Consider the following 17,892-nt stretch of genomic DNA (forward strand, 5'->3'; position numbering starts at 1 on the left):
TTGCAAATCTGTTTTGTTTTAATTTTCATTAGTTGTTTGACGAATTATGATTTTAATTTGCCCTTTTTTGGGGCTGAAGAAAAGAGCAGTTAGATGAAAGAGGGCTAATCATGGTAAGTCTAATTATTTTATATTTAATGGCCCCCATCCCTATTATTAGGGTGGAGCTGGGGTAGGCCACCTGGATGGTAGATGGCAATTACACTTTTGTGTGGGTGGACAATGGCATGCCCATCCCACCATTGTTTAATGATTTATAGCTCCTCCCACCATCCATGGTTTATAGCTCACAGAATATTATAAACAGGGTTCCTACAGATCACCTATTTTTGGATGACAGGAGGACACTAGGTTAACTCAAATTGTATAATTGGGGTCCCCCCATTTTATTATTTTGAGCCACCAATCACAGTTAATAGGTGGGGGTTGGGGGACACCAGGCACCCCTTTCCACCTGCTTAGTTATATGGACATATTATAGTGGTCCCCACTGACAACAGGTAGGGTCACAGGGTGGATATTAGGATGTCCACCTCATTTTCTTTTACTACATAGTCCCCACACACTGACTATGCCCCCTTAGTATTTAACAAGCCCCATAGACATTTAGTGGATAATCCTCCATTATAGTAATACGTTTTTTTTTTTTGTTTGTTTTGTTTTTTACCCCAATAGGCCTTTTATTTATTTATGAACTATTTAATGGGGTGGTTGGCTTGCCGCCACACAATAATTCACGCTGCAGAAGGTTTTTTAACAATTTACTCGCTGGCTGCTAGTGTACTTCTAAATGAACATGTTAGTGTCTTCATGAAATAATAGTCTTTTCAAAATTAGTTGGCAAATTGTAAAGATTTTTGCCATCAGGATTGTCTAAAAACTGGTGGCTATTTAAGTCCATTTAGCAGTTGTGTTACAAAATCCAGATGATGATAAATACTGTTATCAACATCAATATTTTGATTACAAATTTTTGCCCCTCAATAGTCCTGAATAATTTTTGCTATCAGGGACAGGGGGCATTCAGATTTTACTGGATAATCCTGACAGTCAGTTTTAGCCTATTGTCTACCGTCTGTGAAAACATTCAGGGGTTTATTCACAAAACACAGAATTGTAGTGAAAATAGCTGATTTTAATTTTTTATCGAAACCTAGGTATAGTCACAAATTGGCTATTAGGCATTTAGCCTAAATTTTGCAATTCACTAAAATTCAGTGTTTACCTGCTAAACATCACAGAGTGAATTTTATGTTCCAACTTTATATTAGAGGAATGAGATAATTTCTAATACCTTTGTGGTATATATTACCTATGTAGAGCTTACATTTCTACCCTTTTTAAAAAAGTATTTTTTATATGGCTAACGAAACATAAAAATAATTTAATAAAGAAAAGATTCCACTACTTAATAGAATGTAATGTATTTATAGGTTATATATAATAGAACTTTCTCTCACAGCTATCGTTGTTTGGCCCTTTTGTACTGGAGAATGTTTCGACTAAAGAAAGATCATGCTGTGAAGTATTCCAAAACTCTTATTGATTATTTCAAGGTAGGAGCATCAATTCAGATATTTTTGACATGTGAGAATTATTACTGTAATTTGATTTTATTTAATGCTTGCTGCATCCATTCATCATAATGTGATTTCCAAGTTTTGTTCAGAAATATAGAACAATTATAGAATTACAGAAATAGAATTTGGGGGGGTAATTACAATTTTTGTAAAACATTTGCACATACAAATCATACAAGTAAGTAATGTTTCCAGTATCCGTACTTTGAAGCGTTATGAAACACATTATACCATAATAGGTCATTGGAAAGGCATCAAATAAACAAATGGAGTAACTTATTAGATAACAGTAACATGTGTCAAGAAAGCAAAAAGCATGACAGAGATATCACAACTGACTGAGAGAATATTCCTATAAAAATAAGTGTCATACTTTACATGGCAATCATAAAATATCTATAGCAAACATGTAGTACACATGTGCAAAATGTGAACAAATGCATAAAAAAAAGGAAAAAACATGAACATTAGTCGGGCAGAAATTATTTTTACCATTCAATCATAGGCTTATCCATTTTTTCCAGAAAATAGGAATCCACACAGTTCCTATAACTACAAGATGCAAATCCAGATTGGGGCCAGCCTACCCCCTAGGACAATACAATGTACAAAAGGACCAGGCACTCAGCATTGTGCATTCACATTTTTCCAATTAGGAGTTTGCTTTTTCATTTTGATCACAGTTTGTGTTGTTATTTTCTAATTATTGTGATGCTTAATAAGGTATCATTAGGATGACTGCACCAGTAGCATTAATAATCCTATAGAAATTGCCTTTGTTCCTCAGAGACAACATGGGTTTACTTCAGGGAGATCATGCCAAACTAATCTTATTGATTTTTTTGATTGAGTAACTAAAATAATAGATCAGGGTGGTGCAGTAGACATTGCTTACCTAGATTTCAGTAAGGCTTTTGACACTGTTACACACAGAAGGCTTATCAATAAACTGCAATCTTTAAGTTTGGATTCCAATATTGTTGAATGGGTAAGGCTGAGTGACAGCCCACAGAGGGTTGTAGTCAATGGAGTATATTCGAAGCATGGTCTTGTCAACAGTGGGGTACCTCAGGGATCTGTACTTGGACCAATTATTTTTAATATTTTTTTTTTTTGCAGAAGGTCATGATGTTAGGGTATGTCTTTTTTCTGATGATACTAAGATATGTAACAGGGTTGATGTTCCAAGAGGGATAAGCCAAATGGCAAATGATTTAGGTAAACTAGAAAAATGGTCAAATACTGAGAAGAGAATGGGGTAGGGTTATCCACTAGATGTGGAGGGAACCCACTCCACTTGAATTACCTTCAAAAGTTAAAATATCACTTAAAGGGACACTATAGTCACCTGAAAAACTTTAGCTTAATAAAGCAGTTTTGGTGTATAGAACATGCCCCTGCAGCCTCACTGCTCAATCCTCTGCCATTTAGGAGTTAAATCCCTTTGTTTATGAACCCTAGTCACACCTCCATGCATGTGACTTGCACAGCCTTCCATAAACACTGCCTGTGAAGAGAGCCATATTTAGGCTTTCTATATTGCAAGTTCTGTTTAATTAAGATTTTCTTATCCCCTGCTATGTTAATAGCTTGCTAGACCCTGCAAGAGCCTCCTGTATGTGATTAAAGATCAATTTAGAGATTGAGATACAATTATTTAAGGTAAATTACATCTGTTTGAAAGTGAAACCAGTTTTTTTTTCATGCAGGCTCTGTCAATCATAGCCAGGGGAGGTGTGGCTAGGGCTGCATAAAAAGAAACACAGTGATTTAACTCCTAAATGACAGTGAATTGAACAGTGAAATTGCAGGGGAATGATCTATACACTAAAACTGCTTTATTTAGCTAAAGTAATTTAGGTGAGTATAGTGTTCCTTTAATGGTAATATACTTTATTGCAGGCCAAATACACAAAACATAGAAAAATATATGTACAAAAAAAGTTTATAGAGTAAAACCAGTGTTTAAATCAAACGAAAAAGTAATACACCTTTGAAAGCTAGTGGGGGGGAGTATATGACATACAGGGCTATACGCTATGATAGGATCATGCTTAAATCCCTAGAGCCCGTGAATATATAAGTCCTTAGAGTGTGCCTATTAAAGCAATAAATGGTACAAATCTATCTCGTGCATTGTCCTAACTATGGGCAGAAAAGGTGCTAATTGTAGCTAAGCTCAGCAAATTGCTGCTCCAACTTAAATTTATCAAGCAGTCAGATTCCAGCAAGAACAGCAAGGTAGCTAATGCCTGGCTGCCCATAGAAGTGCAGGCCAAATGGACTTGCGCACAAGAAAGGATGCTACAAGATATAGGTATATCATAAACAGAGAGAGACTCAAGTGCTAAACGTAGGGTAAAATGGTAGGGAAAAGCACACACGATCCATACACTATGGTAGAGCTGGTAGAGTCCTGAATATAACTCACGCCCTGTCCTGTTTCAATATAGCACCCTTCTATCTAATGATGCTGCCAGAGGTTGTAGCTTCTATCTACTAGTACACCTACTCACTGCTGCTTCGAGGCAGCCTGCCTAGTATTCCCACGGCTCACTGTCTAAGTAAGAGCATGGAAACATAAATAAGCCATGGCTAGAGAAAAAGTCCCGCCACCCCAGAACGATCAAATGGTTAAAACAAAAGATAGTGCATTGGCAAAAGAAACTTGCTCAACACGCGTTTCGGCGTAAACATACGCCTTTGTCAAGAGCTAAACGGCATATGGACCATGCCTGATTTAAGAGGGCGATGAAGCCACTCCCTCGTTCTGTGAGGGTGGATCCCTGTTAGATTCCCGTTGTGCTGTGACATCACCCTTATACGCTGTGTAAAGCATACTTTTTCATTTATTTTGGAACTGCTGCATCCTTTCCGACTTGCGGTAATTCGGTAACATTTCAGGCACTTTCTGAACATTTCAGGCACTATTCACCGGCGAACTATTCGGGACATCTCTACAGTTCACATCAAAATATTTTGTCTTAATGTTCAAATAGTTCATTGTTTCAAAAAAGCCTCCGAAGTAGTGATTGATGGGATGCTTAGGCATGTAAAGGCAAAAGAAAGGAAGGGGTCGATCTTCTAAATAGTTATTCCTCCCTATGAGGATTGAGGTTAAAAGCCTAAGGTATCATCAAGGGGGAACATTTATAGGATCTTGGATCGTGTACAATTGCAATGATGATAGATGCCTGGATATAATAAGAATAACCAAATATATGATAATGATCAGAATCCATAATTAAAGAGTTAGTGTAGCAGTACTTACCCTCTCCAGGGGCCGTCTGGGGTCCTCTCTTCTCGCCGCGCGCGGTCCTGCTCCTGCACGAGCCGCGCGCGGCTCATCCAACGACGAGATCAGGAAGGCGGGCAGTGACCGCGAGAAGCGGTCACGTGTCCCGCCTGACACTAAGAGCGGGCCGCGCGTCTCGGGCGCGCTCTTAAAGGGACAGTGGGAGACAGAATTAGAATCAGTCTCCCATTGGCCCCTGTCATGCCACGTTCCCCATACACTCACGTTTTGGGGGCGTGGATATGGCAGGGGCCAATCGAAGTGAACATTAGGGTATTTATACTCACCTGTTTCCTTTGCACCTTGCCCTATCGTGGTTTCTGTTCAGTTCCCTTTAGTGCTTGTTTCGTTCAGTTGGTTTTTTGGTGCTTGACCTTGGCTTTGTTCCTAACTCCGTTCTCTCTTTATCCTTGCTTGTTTATCCGCCGGTTTGTCTTCCTGTGTACCAGTCCCTGGCTTGTTCTACTTTACGCTGTCTCTCCGTCCCCTTGACCTCGGCTTGTTCTGGACTCTGTCTTTTCTTGTACTCGTCTAAGTCCGGCCATTCTAAGGTCTGGTAAGACGAGTCCTGTTTTCTTGTCTCTTGACTATCTGGACTATTCCTGCGTGTTGGGGTATATTACCGTGACATTACGATAGGGCCATGGACCCCGCAGGTTTAGGACAACAGATGGCGACTCATGAGGCTAGATTCGCAGAACAGGATCACCGTATGGATCAAATGGCTCAAGCCATCCAGACACTGTTATCCAGAACAGCTCCGGTACCTGTACCTGCGCCTCCTGTAACCCCTGTACCAGACACAGCTAATATGCCTAATGCTTCAGCACATCTAACCCCGCCACCTAGGTATGGAGGGGACGCTAAGACATGTAGGGGATTCCTTAATCAAGTGGAATTCCACTTTGAAATGTACCCACGTTCATTTCCCACTGAGAGATCTAAGGTGGGTTTTCTTATGCACCAGCTGACTGATAAGGCACTTGAATGGGCAAATCCTATTTGGGAGGCTAATGGACCTATGGTACATGATTTCAATAGCTTCCTCACAGCGTTTCATAGAACATTTGACACGACTAAAAGGTCAAAGAATGCCGCCAGGGCGTTAATGAGAATTAAGCAAGGATCTAAATCTGTAGCCGATTATGCTATTCAGTTCCGTACCCTTGCCTCACAGGTAGATTGGACTAACAATGGGCTTACTACGGCGTTTATGGAAGGCCTGTCTGAAACTATGTTGGATGAGGTAGCAGCTAAGGACCTCCCTGTACCCCTAGAGGACCTTATTGACTATCTCATCGATATAGATAACAGGATCCGTGACAGGTTATATACCAAGTCCAGAAATAGACGCTTTGTCCCCGTTAATTCACCTAGAGCTGAGACTCCCGGGGGATCTAAAGGGTCAGAGGAGGAACCTATGCAGTTTGGGGTTGCTAAACTTACTGACGCTGAAAAACTTTATAGGAGAAAGGAGGGACTTTGTCTTTATTGTGGTAGGAGGGGCCATATTAGACAAGAATGTCCCGTGCGTCCGGAAAACTATCGCACCTAAGACCGTATAGAGGACAGGCCTTGGGTGTGACATCAGAGTCCTCACATTTGCCTCTTAATAAATTGCTTCTCCCTGTTTCCCTGCACCTTGGTAGTAACTGCATAGCAGGGAATATACTAGCCCTGGTTGATTCCGGAGCGGCCGAAAACTTTATAGATTCCAGTTTTGTTAAGGAGAATAACATACCCACCAGAGAGAAGGAGACACCCTTGGCCGTTGAGGCCATAGATGGTAGACCATTATGCTCTCCAGTTATCACACATGAAACTGTACCACTACATATGTCTACAGGGGTGTTACACTCTGAAACCATTCGGTTTCAGATCATTACTTCTCCTTCCTCTCACCTCGTGTTAGGGTATCCTTGGTTGCGTACTCATAATCCCACTATTGACTGGGAGTCAGGACAAATAGTATCTTGGAGTGATGCTTGCCAAGAGTCTTGTATTGTTAAAATCACCCCTTTGAATTCTACTAATATTCCTCCCGTGCCTACTGTTATACCCCCTCAGTACTTGTCTCTTAAATCTGTTTTTGATAAAAGGGAGGCTGAAAAGTTGCCACCTCACAGGCCTCGCGACTGCGCTATTAATTTACTACCTGGTACTATGCCTCCCAAAGGGAGAATATATCCTTTGTCTCCTCAGGAGAATCTTGTTATGGAGGAATATATTAAGGAATCTTTACAAAAGGGATTTATAAGAAGATCCTCTTCCCCGGCAGGGGCTGGTTTCTTCTTTGTATTCAAGAAAGATGGCGAATTAAGGCCTTGTATTGACTATAGGGGCCTTAATAAAATCACCGTCAAAAATGCGTACCCCATACCTTTGATCACTGAACTATTTGATAGGCTTAAACATGCCACGGTTTTTACTAAATTGGACCTTAGGGGTGCTTACAATCTCATACGTATCAAAAAGGATCACGAATGGAAGACCGCATTCAATACCAGGAGTGGTCACTACGAATATACTGTGATGCCCTTTGGCCTTTGTAACGCCCCAGCAGTTTTTCAAGAATTTATTAATGATGTCCTACGTCAGTACATACACACATTCGTAATAGTATACTTGGACGACATATTCATTTATTCTACTGATTTACAGACTCATCACATGCATGTTAAATTAGTGTTGAGAACTCTTCTTGTTAACGGTCTCTATTGCAAACTCGAAAAATGTTCATTTGATCAATCAGAAGTCCAATTCTTGGGTTATATAATCTCTGCTAAGGGTTTTCGTATGGATCCCAAGAAACTTTCTGCCATCATGGAATGGCCTCTACCTCAGGGTTTGAAAGCCATTCAGCGTTTTCTGGGTTTTTCAAATTATTATAGGCGCTTTATTAAAGGGTTTTCTGCCATTGTAGCACCTATAACCAGAATGACCAAAAAGGATGGTAATACTCATGTCTGGAAACCAGAAGCACTTGAGGCTTTTGAATTCCTGAAGGCTTCATTCGCTTCTGCCCCTATTTTACAGCATCCTGTCCCTTCCCTACCCTTTATTCTTGAAGTTGATGCTTCTGATATTGGGGTAGGTGCTGTCTTGTCTCAAAGAGATTCACCTGAAAAGCCGTTACACCCTTGTGGCTTCTTTTCCAGACAGATGTCCAAAGCAGAAAAGAATTATGATGTAGGCAATCGCGAACTCCCTGCTATCATTTTGGCGCTCAAGGAATGGAGACATCTACTAGAAGGCACTAGGGATCCCATCCTCATTTTAACGGATCACAAAACCCTCTCCTACCTTAGTGAAGCAAAAAGATTGTCTTCTAGGCAGGCCAGGTGGTCTCTGTTTTTGTCTCGTTTCCATTACATAATCACATACAGACCAGGTGATCGTAATACTAAAGCTGACGCTCTGTCCAGACAATTCGAAACTACTGACAAACTAGAAATTGATGTTACCCCTGTCATTCCTCCCGACAGAATAATAGCTACTACTGTTCTCTCTATTTCTTCTTCCCTCTTACAAACTATACAGACTAAACAAAACATGGCTCCTGGAGAGAGGCCTGCTGATAAACTGTTCGTTGATATCCCCGAGAGACGGGACATTATGTCATTGTATCATGACACAAGAACTGCTGGACACCCTGGTATTTCTAAAACGTTATCAGCAGTTTCTAGATATTTCTGGTGGGCTTCCTTACGCAAGGACGTCACCGATTATGTTAATGCCTGTACTACTTGTGCCAGTATGAAGTCCTTCCACAGAGTTCCTTGTGGGTTGTTGCATCCGTTGCCCATACCCGAGAGGCCTTGGTCCAATCTATCCATGGATTTTATTGTTGAATTACCCCCTTCAAATGGTAAAACTGTCATCCTGATGATAGTGGATCGTTTTTCTAAGATGGCTCATTTTGTGTCTCTTGTCAAATTGCCCTCGTCCAAGGAACTTGCCTCTATCTTCACCAGGGAGGTGTTTCAGTTGCATGGTATTCCCACTTCGATCGTGTCCGATAGGGGTAGCCAGTTTATCTCCAGATTCTGGAAAGCTTTTTGTTCCGAGATGGGTATTTCTCTCTCGTTTTCTTCCGCTTACCACCCCCAGTCTAATGGAGCTGCTGAACGTGCCAACCAATCTCTAGAGCAGTATCTTCGTTGTTTCGTGTCCCACCATCAGAACAATTGGGCTGATCTTCTTCCTTGGGCTGAGTTTGCTCGTAATAACGCTGCTCATGAATCCTCCGGTAACAGCCCTTTTTACGTTGTTTATGGCCGGCATCCCGTGGTTCTTCCAGCTGCATTCTCCTTACAGGGCATGCCAGCTCTGGATGAACATTTGGCTGGTTTACGTAATACTTGGGAGCAGGTTCAGTGTTCTTTGGTGGATTCCGCTGCTCGCCAGAAGGTTCAGGCAGACAAGCATCGCACGGCGGCTCCATCCTATGCTGTGGGGGACCGGGTTTGGCTTTCTACTCGCAATATTCGTCTTCGTGTGCCTTCTATGAAGTTGGCTCCTCGTTTTATTGGTCCTTTTTTTATCTTGCATGTGGTTAATCCTGTTTCGTATGCCTTGGATCTTCCTAGGAATCTACGCATTCCTAACGTGTTTCATACCTCCTTGTTAAAACCCCTCCTGTGCAACCGTTATACTCGGCATGTTCCTCCTCCCCCTCCAGTTTCTGTGGAGGGCCATGAGGAATTTGAAGTGGCTGCTATACTCGACTCTCGTTTTCTTCGGGGTCGCCTCCAATATCTAGTACATTGGAAGGGCTATGGGCCTGAGGAACGCAGTTGGATTTCCGCTGGCGCTGTTCACGCTCCTCGCCTTGTGCGTTCTTTCCAAGCTCACTTTCCTGCCAGGCCTGCTCCTCCCCGCCCGGTGGGCGTGTCTTCAGGGGGAGGTACTGTAGCAGTACTTACCCTCTCCAGGGGCCGGCCGGGGTCCTCTCTTCTCGCCGCGCGCGGTCCTGCTCCTGCACGAGCCGCGTGCGGCTCATCCAACGACGAGATCAGGAAGGCGGGCAGTGACCACGAGAAGCGGTCACGTGTCCCGCCTGACACTAAGAGCCCGCCGCGCGTCTCGGGCGCGCTCTTAAAGGGACAGTGGGAGACAAAATTAGAATCAGTCTCCCATTGGCCCCTGTCATGCCACGTCCCCCATACACTCACGTTTTGGGGGCGTGGATATGGCAGGGGCCAATCGAAGTGAACATTAGGGTATTTATACTCACCTGTTTCCTTTGCACCTTGCCCTATCGTGGCCCTATTGTTCTGGACTCTGTCTTTTCTTGTACTCGTCTAAGTCCGGCCATTCTAAGGTCCAGTAAGACGAGTCCTGTTTTCTTGTCTCTTGACTATCTGGACTATTCCTGCGTGTTGGGGTATATTACCATGACAGTTAGATAAAAAATATAGACTGTACAAAATTTACCAAATATGCGAGATTTGATGCAAAATGTTAAATGTAGTGCAAACTTTAGTACATCAGGTGAAGCGGAGTGCCGAAGGGTGTATATATATATCAGCATATCCGCAAAAAGTCAGATAAAGGGGGAGAAGGAAAAACCTCAATTCATGCCCAGTGGATTAATGGTCCTTAATTTATAGATCCATCTTCACTCATTTTTATAGTTTTAACTTAATTAAACATTTATACTTTCAGAACATTGCAGAATTTGAATATAAACAGGCTAGTGTGGTTGTCAGTTTACAGGCTATGCATTATCAACATCCAGTATTGGTTTCTAACTGCTTAATTAGATTTAATCATGCTTAATAGTATTTAACCGTTCCTCCTCAAATTTGACAATTAGTCAGGCGTTACTGAGTGGTTGATATCTGCTTAAGTAGAACATGGAGTGTAGCTAGTCTAGTGTGTCTATGAGGGTGTAGGACTTACAGTGTTAAGACAAATCATGCATTCTGTCCTAGGGTTTCTTAGTATTCTTGAGCATTAGCTGATTATAGTGAGATGAGCCATGTTAGGTGTAATTGCGTTTGCCCTAGGTTCAATGTCCATGGCAGCTGTGTGAGTCCCTCATCCCATAAGTCCCCATATTACCCACAAGTATGGTCTGTGAGGGTGGCCCATGAGCGGAGCCCAGGTCCCTGTTTTGTAGGTTTGCTGTGCGTGTGCAGAGTAGATTATGGTATGTCTGCCAGTGTCCTCTGGAGCTTTCCGCGCCTTTCTTGGATTGCTGTGTGCCTGCGGGCTGGGTGCGTTGCGATTCCCGAGCTGCTGGGCCAGAGGTACCTGTCGGTGAGTACAGGGGGGGGTGCCTTTGTGCTCTATGTCAGCTCCCTGGGTCTCTGTGCCGGAATGCAACTTCGGGTAGTTCAGTGCTTCCCCTCTTCCACCTCAGGAGGCCCTGTATTGTCTTTTTGTTGTTGGTTGTGGTCGATGCCGGGTCAGCAGGAGCCTTCAGGCTGCTCCGGATTCTACCAGCCATCCATTTTGCACATGGTCTCCGCCATCTTAGGAGAGGGACCTGGGCCTGTGTAATGGCGTGGTGTCGTTGCCGGGTCCTAGCTGCCACGTTCTGAGTGTGGCTATGGGGCGAGGACCGGGATCACCCCCCCGGTCCATAGGGGGGGGGACAGGGCCGGGTCCGCGGAGACTCAGAGTGCCATTCAGGCTCCGTCAGGCAGGATAGTGGGACAGCGGCCGTCCATCCCACTCACCGCCGGCTAAGTTCCCGCTTGGAGTCGCGGAGATCTCGCCTCCGAGGGGCTAAAACTCCCAGAGCAAGCCTCTCCCCGGATTCGGTAGCCTTCGTGCTTTGTGGGTCGCAGAGTTAGGTAGGTGGGTTTTCTGAGAAGCCTAAGTTAACGGCTAAATAAATTGTAGTTTGCAGGAGCCCAGCTCTCCTGCGACCGTCCATTTCGGCGGTCCGGCCCCGCCCCCCATCTTCACTCTTTTTGACGTAGAATTTTGTCAGTCTTTGTTCGCGTTTGACTAGCTCTAAGTCACAGAATCTTATAGTCTTAGATATACCCCCGTGGCATTCTTTTAGGTGTATTGTAATTGGAGCCTCCAGACGATTTTTGGGGGACCTTACATGCTCCTTTATCCGTTCTTTAAAAGGTCGGAAGGTTTTGCCCACATATTTTAGATTACAGCTGCAGGTTATTAAATGTACCAACCCTGCAGTGTTGCAATTAAAAAAGTGTGTGATTCCACAAGTATGTTGTCCCTCGCTATTTGTCACAGATTTTGAGGTTCGTTGAATATTTTTGTAGGCGATACACCTTCCTAGCCAGGAAGTTGATGATTTTGGTTTTGGTTGCAAATGGCTCAGGACTAGTAGATCACGGAATTTCCAGCCTCTACATGCTGTAATAGTTACTTGCGGACCCAAGACCTCCCATTTAGCAGGATGGGCCAAATCTCTGCATAGACCCTTTGACCTAATTTCATCCTGTATCGAATGTCGCTATCATTCTGATGGTTTTATTCGTTGGGTTCCCCTCTTTGGGGAGATCTGATAAAAGGTAATTTCTATCAGGGTACCCTCAAAATGCCTATATATATATATAGGCATTTTGAGGGTACCCTGATATATATATATATATATATATATATATATATATATATATATATATATATATATATATATATATATATATATATATATATATATATATACAGATACAATTCGTATCTTGTAATACCTTTTTTATTGGACTAACAGAATTTTTTAATGACAAGCTTTCGGGAGAACCTTCCTTTCTCAAGTCTGAAGCATTTCTGACGACACATGGAATTCAAAGTTGAGTTGTGATACAGGGGTTAAAGCGACATGAGTGCAGATAAGACACAGGTTTCATAGAAAATAGACAACATTCTCATAGAGGGTCATAATAATCTTTCTGAAGATAAGAGTGAGGGGTGAGAGGGAAAATTGTGGAGAGATTTGGGTTTCCTGTCCCACTACCAACCCTTTACATGAACACTCCCTCACATTATCTTACTGTTCTGTCATATGTATCAACACTTTAAAATGCATTCCAATATGTTTATTCTATCAATATACAAAGTACTATGTGTAGACCTATGCTTTCCCATACTCTTATGCATGTATGCTTATATATGTGAGTGTGCATTTATATTTGTGTATATGAGTTCATGTGCATGTATGTATATGTGTATGCATATATAGATGTGTTTATGTGTTTGCATATACACATATATATATATATATATATATATAAAAACCTTGTTGAAGTGCACTTCCAGGACTCCTTAGTATTTCTAATCGTGCTTGTTTATTGAAGCATCAAATATTACAAAAAAGGTGTCAACGTTTCAGTCCTATGTGGAATTTTTTCAAGACCTTGAAAAAAGTCCAGATAGGACTAAAACGTCGACACCTTTTTTGTAATATTTGATCCTTCAATAAACAAGCATGATTAGAAATACTATGGAGTCTTGTGAGTGCACTTCAACAAGGTTTTTATATATTCTAAAGGTTGGAGTTGGCACCCAGGCGTTTACAGGACCGGGAGCAGTGAGTGCGGGACACGTGGAAAATTATATATATATATATATATATATGGTAGTTTGGGTGAATTAGGCGCTCGCTATATATAGTAGAGTGATGTGGCAGCAGTAACCAGTACAAGGAACCCCAACCTTGTGATGGATAAATGTGAAAAAAAAAGGGAAGGAAACCGCGCCTTAAACGAAAAGATATATACAAATATATATATATATATACGTACACAGAGGTTGTAGTTTATAGTCTTCTTTACACAGTAGACCTCAAAAAAAGCATAAAACATAAAAGACAATGATAGTGTAGTATATTTAAATATGGTGGGTGGATAAATAGTTGTAGATATTCCACACTCACATGGCCCAGAGCTAACTCAGAGCTCAGCTGTTATCTCGCCTGGACGGAACAATCCCCGTCTAAGGATATATGGGGTCCTCACACTCTCATATGGGCGGTATATGTAAAATAAAAGAACTCCAAATAGTACAGTATGTATTGTTAAAATATGTGAATAAGTAATAAAAATATCGTACTCACATTTGCTAGAGCAGAACTTGCTCTAGTCTTAATGGCATAGGTGGTATAGTCCCCACCAAGGAACAAGCAGGTAACCAGGAGTGAAAAAAAATAAAAAATCCGAAATATAGTAAGTAAGGATAATTTATTTAACAATAGTTAAAAGAGAGCTTTAAAAATATAAATATATAGTCTCTAAAATCCACTTGACGCGTTTCACCTGTAGCAGGCTTCCTCAGAAGTGTGGAGAATGTCCTGGTTCCAAACGTTTAAATAAGAGTCCTGATGATAGTAAATACTTCCTGGTGTGAGTGATTGATACTTCCTGTAGCCACCAGTGAACCGCACGCGTCACACCGGAAGTGACGCGGCGGATTAAGTCCATGATAATAATAACACATCATATATAAAATGCAAAAAAAGAAATACAAGAATGTCATTAAGTGTTAATTGTCAGGATCGGGACAGGGATCCAACACGCAGAGTACAAAGAGTGGAAAGGTACGTATACCGGGCCTTAGAATGGCCGGACTAACGTACCGAGAGTAAAGAATAGTCAGAGACAAGCCGAGGTCGAGGGAACGAGAAGACAGATAAGCGAGAGACAAGCCGGGTCAAGGGATAACAGAGAAACAGGGTAGGACAACGAGCCGAGTCAAAACCAAAAGAGCAAACTAGAATACCAGAGCACTGAGTGACTAGACAAGCTAGAACCACGACAGGGCAATGAGCAGAAGTAAGGAGTAAGCTTAAATACCCTGGCTCTGGATGGAAATCACGCCTCTGACAAGTACCGATTGGATATCGGACACTTGAGTGACAGATTGCTCGTGCTAGCGTCATGACGTCACGTTTTGAGCGTCCTGCTAGAAAAGGACGTGGATTCCTCGCGGCCGGTGTTTAAGTGACTGGATGAACCGCGAGGAACGGAGGAAACATCTCGCCTGGACGGATACACCACCAAGTCTCTACCTCCCTTAGAGGTAGAGGCCTCAGGTACCCTGACAGTACCCCCCCTCTCAGATACGCCCACCGGGCGGAATGAACCGGGGCGAGATGGGAAGCGAAGGTGAAATGCTCTGCGAAGGCGAGAAGCATGGACGTCCTCCTGAGGTACCCAACTCCTCTCCTCAGGACCATATCCCCTCCAGTTGACCAGATATTGCAATTTTCCCCTTGAAATTCTGGAGTCAATGATGGAGCTGACCTCGTACTCCTCCCGACCCTCCACCTGAACAGGACGAGGCGAGGAGACCTTAGAGGAGAATTTGTTGCAAATGAGGGGTTTCAACAAGGAGACATGAAAAGAGTTAGGAATGCGTAAGGCAGGTGGCAGAGCAAGGCGATACGCAACCGGATTGATACGAGTGAGAACCCTGTAAGGGCCTATGTAGCGAGGAGCAAATTTCATGGACGGAACTTTTAGGCGAATATTCTTAGTACTCAACCATACCCTATCCCCAGGAACAAAAACAGGAGCCGCTCTTCTATGTTTGTCAGCGTGTTTCTTGAACAGCGAGGAACTATGCAATAGAATTTGTCGAGTCTGATCCCATAATTTCTTCAGGTTGGCGACATGATCATCAACCGACGGTATCCCCTGAGAAGAGGAAACCGAAGGAAAAATCGAAGGATGAAAGCCATAGTTCATGAAGAAAGGGCTAGAGCGAGTTGAATCGCAAACAAGGTTATTGTGTGCGAACTCCGCCCAAGGAATCAGACCGACCCAATCGTCCTGGTGTTCGGAAACAAAGCAACGCAGATACTGTTCGATCTTTTGATTAGTACGTTCAGCAGCTCCGTTAGACTGAGGGTGATAGGCAGAGGAAAAGTTCAATTTGATGCCCATTTGAGAACAAAAGGATCTCCAGAAACGTGAGACAAATTGAGAACCTCTATCAGAAACAATCTCTGAAGGAATCCCATGTAGGCGAAAAACTTCTCTCGCAAAAATCTCCGCCAATTCAGGAGAAGTCGGAAGTTTAGGTAATGGCACGAAATGGGCCATCTTAGTAAATCTATCCACCACCGTGAGAATAACCGTCTGTCTTTTGGAAGCAGGCAAATCAACGATAAAGTCTATGGACAAACAGGACCAAGGTTTCTCAGGAATGTCCAAGGGGTGTAACAGGCCACATGGGGATGCATGAGGTAGTTTAGTCTTGGCACAAGTCTCACAAGCTGCGACGAACTCCTCAATATCCTTTCGAAGTGAAGCCCACCAGAAATCCTTGGATATCAGAGAGTATGTCTTGCGAATACCAGGATGACCAGCTATTTTACTTTCATGAAAACATTGTAAGAGCTCCAGTTGAAGTTCAGGGGGAACAAAGTTCCTTCCCTCAGGAGTGTTTCCGGGAGCTAGATGTTGTGACTTCAAGATCTGGTCAAGTAGCGGAGAATGAATCTTGAGACTGGTATTAGCAATAATATTGCATTTGGGTACAATGGAAGACAAAAGTGGTTCAACTGAAGCAGAGGGTTCATATTGGCGAGATAGCGCATCGGCTTTAGAATTCTTTGACCCAGGTCTGTAAGTCAGAACGTAATTGAAATGGGTAAGAAACAACGACCAACGAGCCTGCCTGGAGGACAGACGCTTGGCCTCTCCGATATAGGACAAGTTTTTGTGGTCTGTCAGGATGGTAACAGGATGTAATGTACCTTCCAATAAATGTCTCCATTCTTTCAAAGCCTTGATAACCGCTAGTAATTCTCTGTCACCAATGTCATACCTGCTTTCAGTACCGGTCAATTTTTTAGAGAAAAATCCACATGGATGTAATGGTTTATCAACACCCAACCTTTGAGATAGAACAGCACCTAAACCAGTCTCTGATGCGTCTACCTCGAGCAAAAAAGGCAGAGAGGTGTCAGGGTGAACTAAAATTGGAGCGGAAGCGAAAAGCTCCTTGAGAGTCTTGAACGCAAGGAGAGCTTCAGTAGTCCAATTCTTAGTGTCAGCCCCCTGTTTGGTCATGTTAGTGATAGGTGCAATAATGGAAGAATAGCCCTTAATAAAGCGCCTATAATAATTGGAAAAACCAATAAATCTCTGTATGGCTTTAAGACCTGTGGGTAAAGGCCACTCTAGAATGGATTGGAGCTTATCCGGATCCATCTTAAATCCCTCCCCAGAGATCACATAGCCGAGAAAGGTTACCTGGGTTTGATCAAAGCTACATTTCTCCAACTTGCAGTACAAGCCATGCTGGAGAAGCTTGTGCAAAACTCTCCTGACTTGTTTGTGATGAATCTCAATGTCACTAGAATGAATGAGTATATCATCTAGGTATACAATGACGCACTCTTGCTGAAATTCCCTAAGAACCTCATTAATCAGATCTTGGAATACTGCTGGTGCATTGCATAACCCAAAAGGCATGACGGTATATTCATAGTGGCCATATCGAGTATTGAATGCCGTCATCCACTCATGTCCCTGCTGGATTCTCACCAAGTTATATGCCCCTCTGAGGTCTAACTTGGTGAAAATTGTAGAGCCCTTCAAACGATCGAAGAGTTCGGTGATCAAGGGAATCGGGTAGGCATTTTTAATGGTTATCTTATTCAGGCCTCGATAATTAATACAAGGTCTCAAAGAACCATCTTTCTTTTTAACAAAAAAAAATCCAGCCCCGGCAGGGGAGGAGGACCTCCTGATGAATCCCTTGTCTAAATTCTCGTGAATATATTCCTCTAGGACTGAGTTCTCCTTTATAGATAATGGGTATACATGACCTCTGGGAGGCATGGTACCAGGGAGTAGGTTAATTTTGCAATCAAAGGACCTGTGTGGGGGTAAGGTATCGGCTTTCTTTTTGTCAAATACTGCCTTTAAATCTAGATACTGAGGCGGAATTTGTGTCTCTGTAGGGTTGTCAGAGGTATTCGATGTATTAGTTAACCCAAGAGGTAAGACCTTCCGCAAGCATTTTTCTTGACAATTCTCTCCCCACGAAACTATCTCCCCTGACTCCCAATTAATAATAGGGTTGTGT

The 17,892-nt window shown here is 42.7% G+C and overlaps 1 protein-coding gene across 2 annotated transcripts in view; it reads left to right on the top strand.

The window, feature by feature from the left end:
* Nucleotides 1–17,892, top strand: part of AFF3 (ALF transcription elongation factor 3) — a 487,926-nt gene that overhangs the window by 450,630 nt on the left and 19,404 nt on the right. For both annotated transcript variants that reach the window (XM_063458843.1, XM_063458853.1), the window contains exon 16: nt 1,463–1,556. In XM_063458843.1, coding sequence (XP_063314913.1) covers nt 1,463–1,556 — 94 coding nt within the window. The remainder of the gene's footprint in view (nt 1–1,462; nt 1,557–17,892) is intronic.

This window comes from Pelobates fuscus, chromosome 1 (genome assembly GCF_036172605.1).
Source record: "Pelobates fuscus isolate aPelFus1 chromosome 1, aPelFus1.pri, whole genome shotgun sequence".
Taxonomy (NCBI): domain Eukaryota; kingdom Metazoa; phylum Chordata; class Amphibia; order Anura; family Pelobatidae; genus Pelobates; species Pelobates fuscus.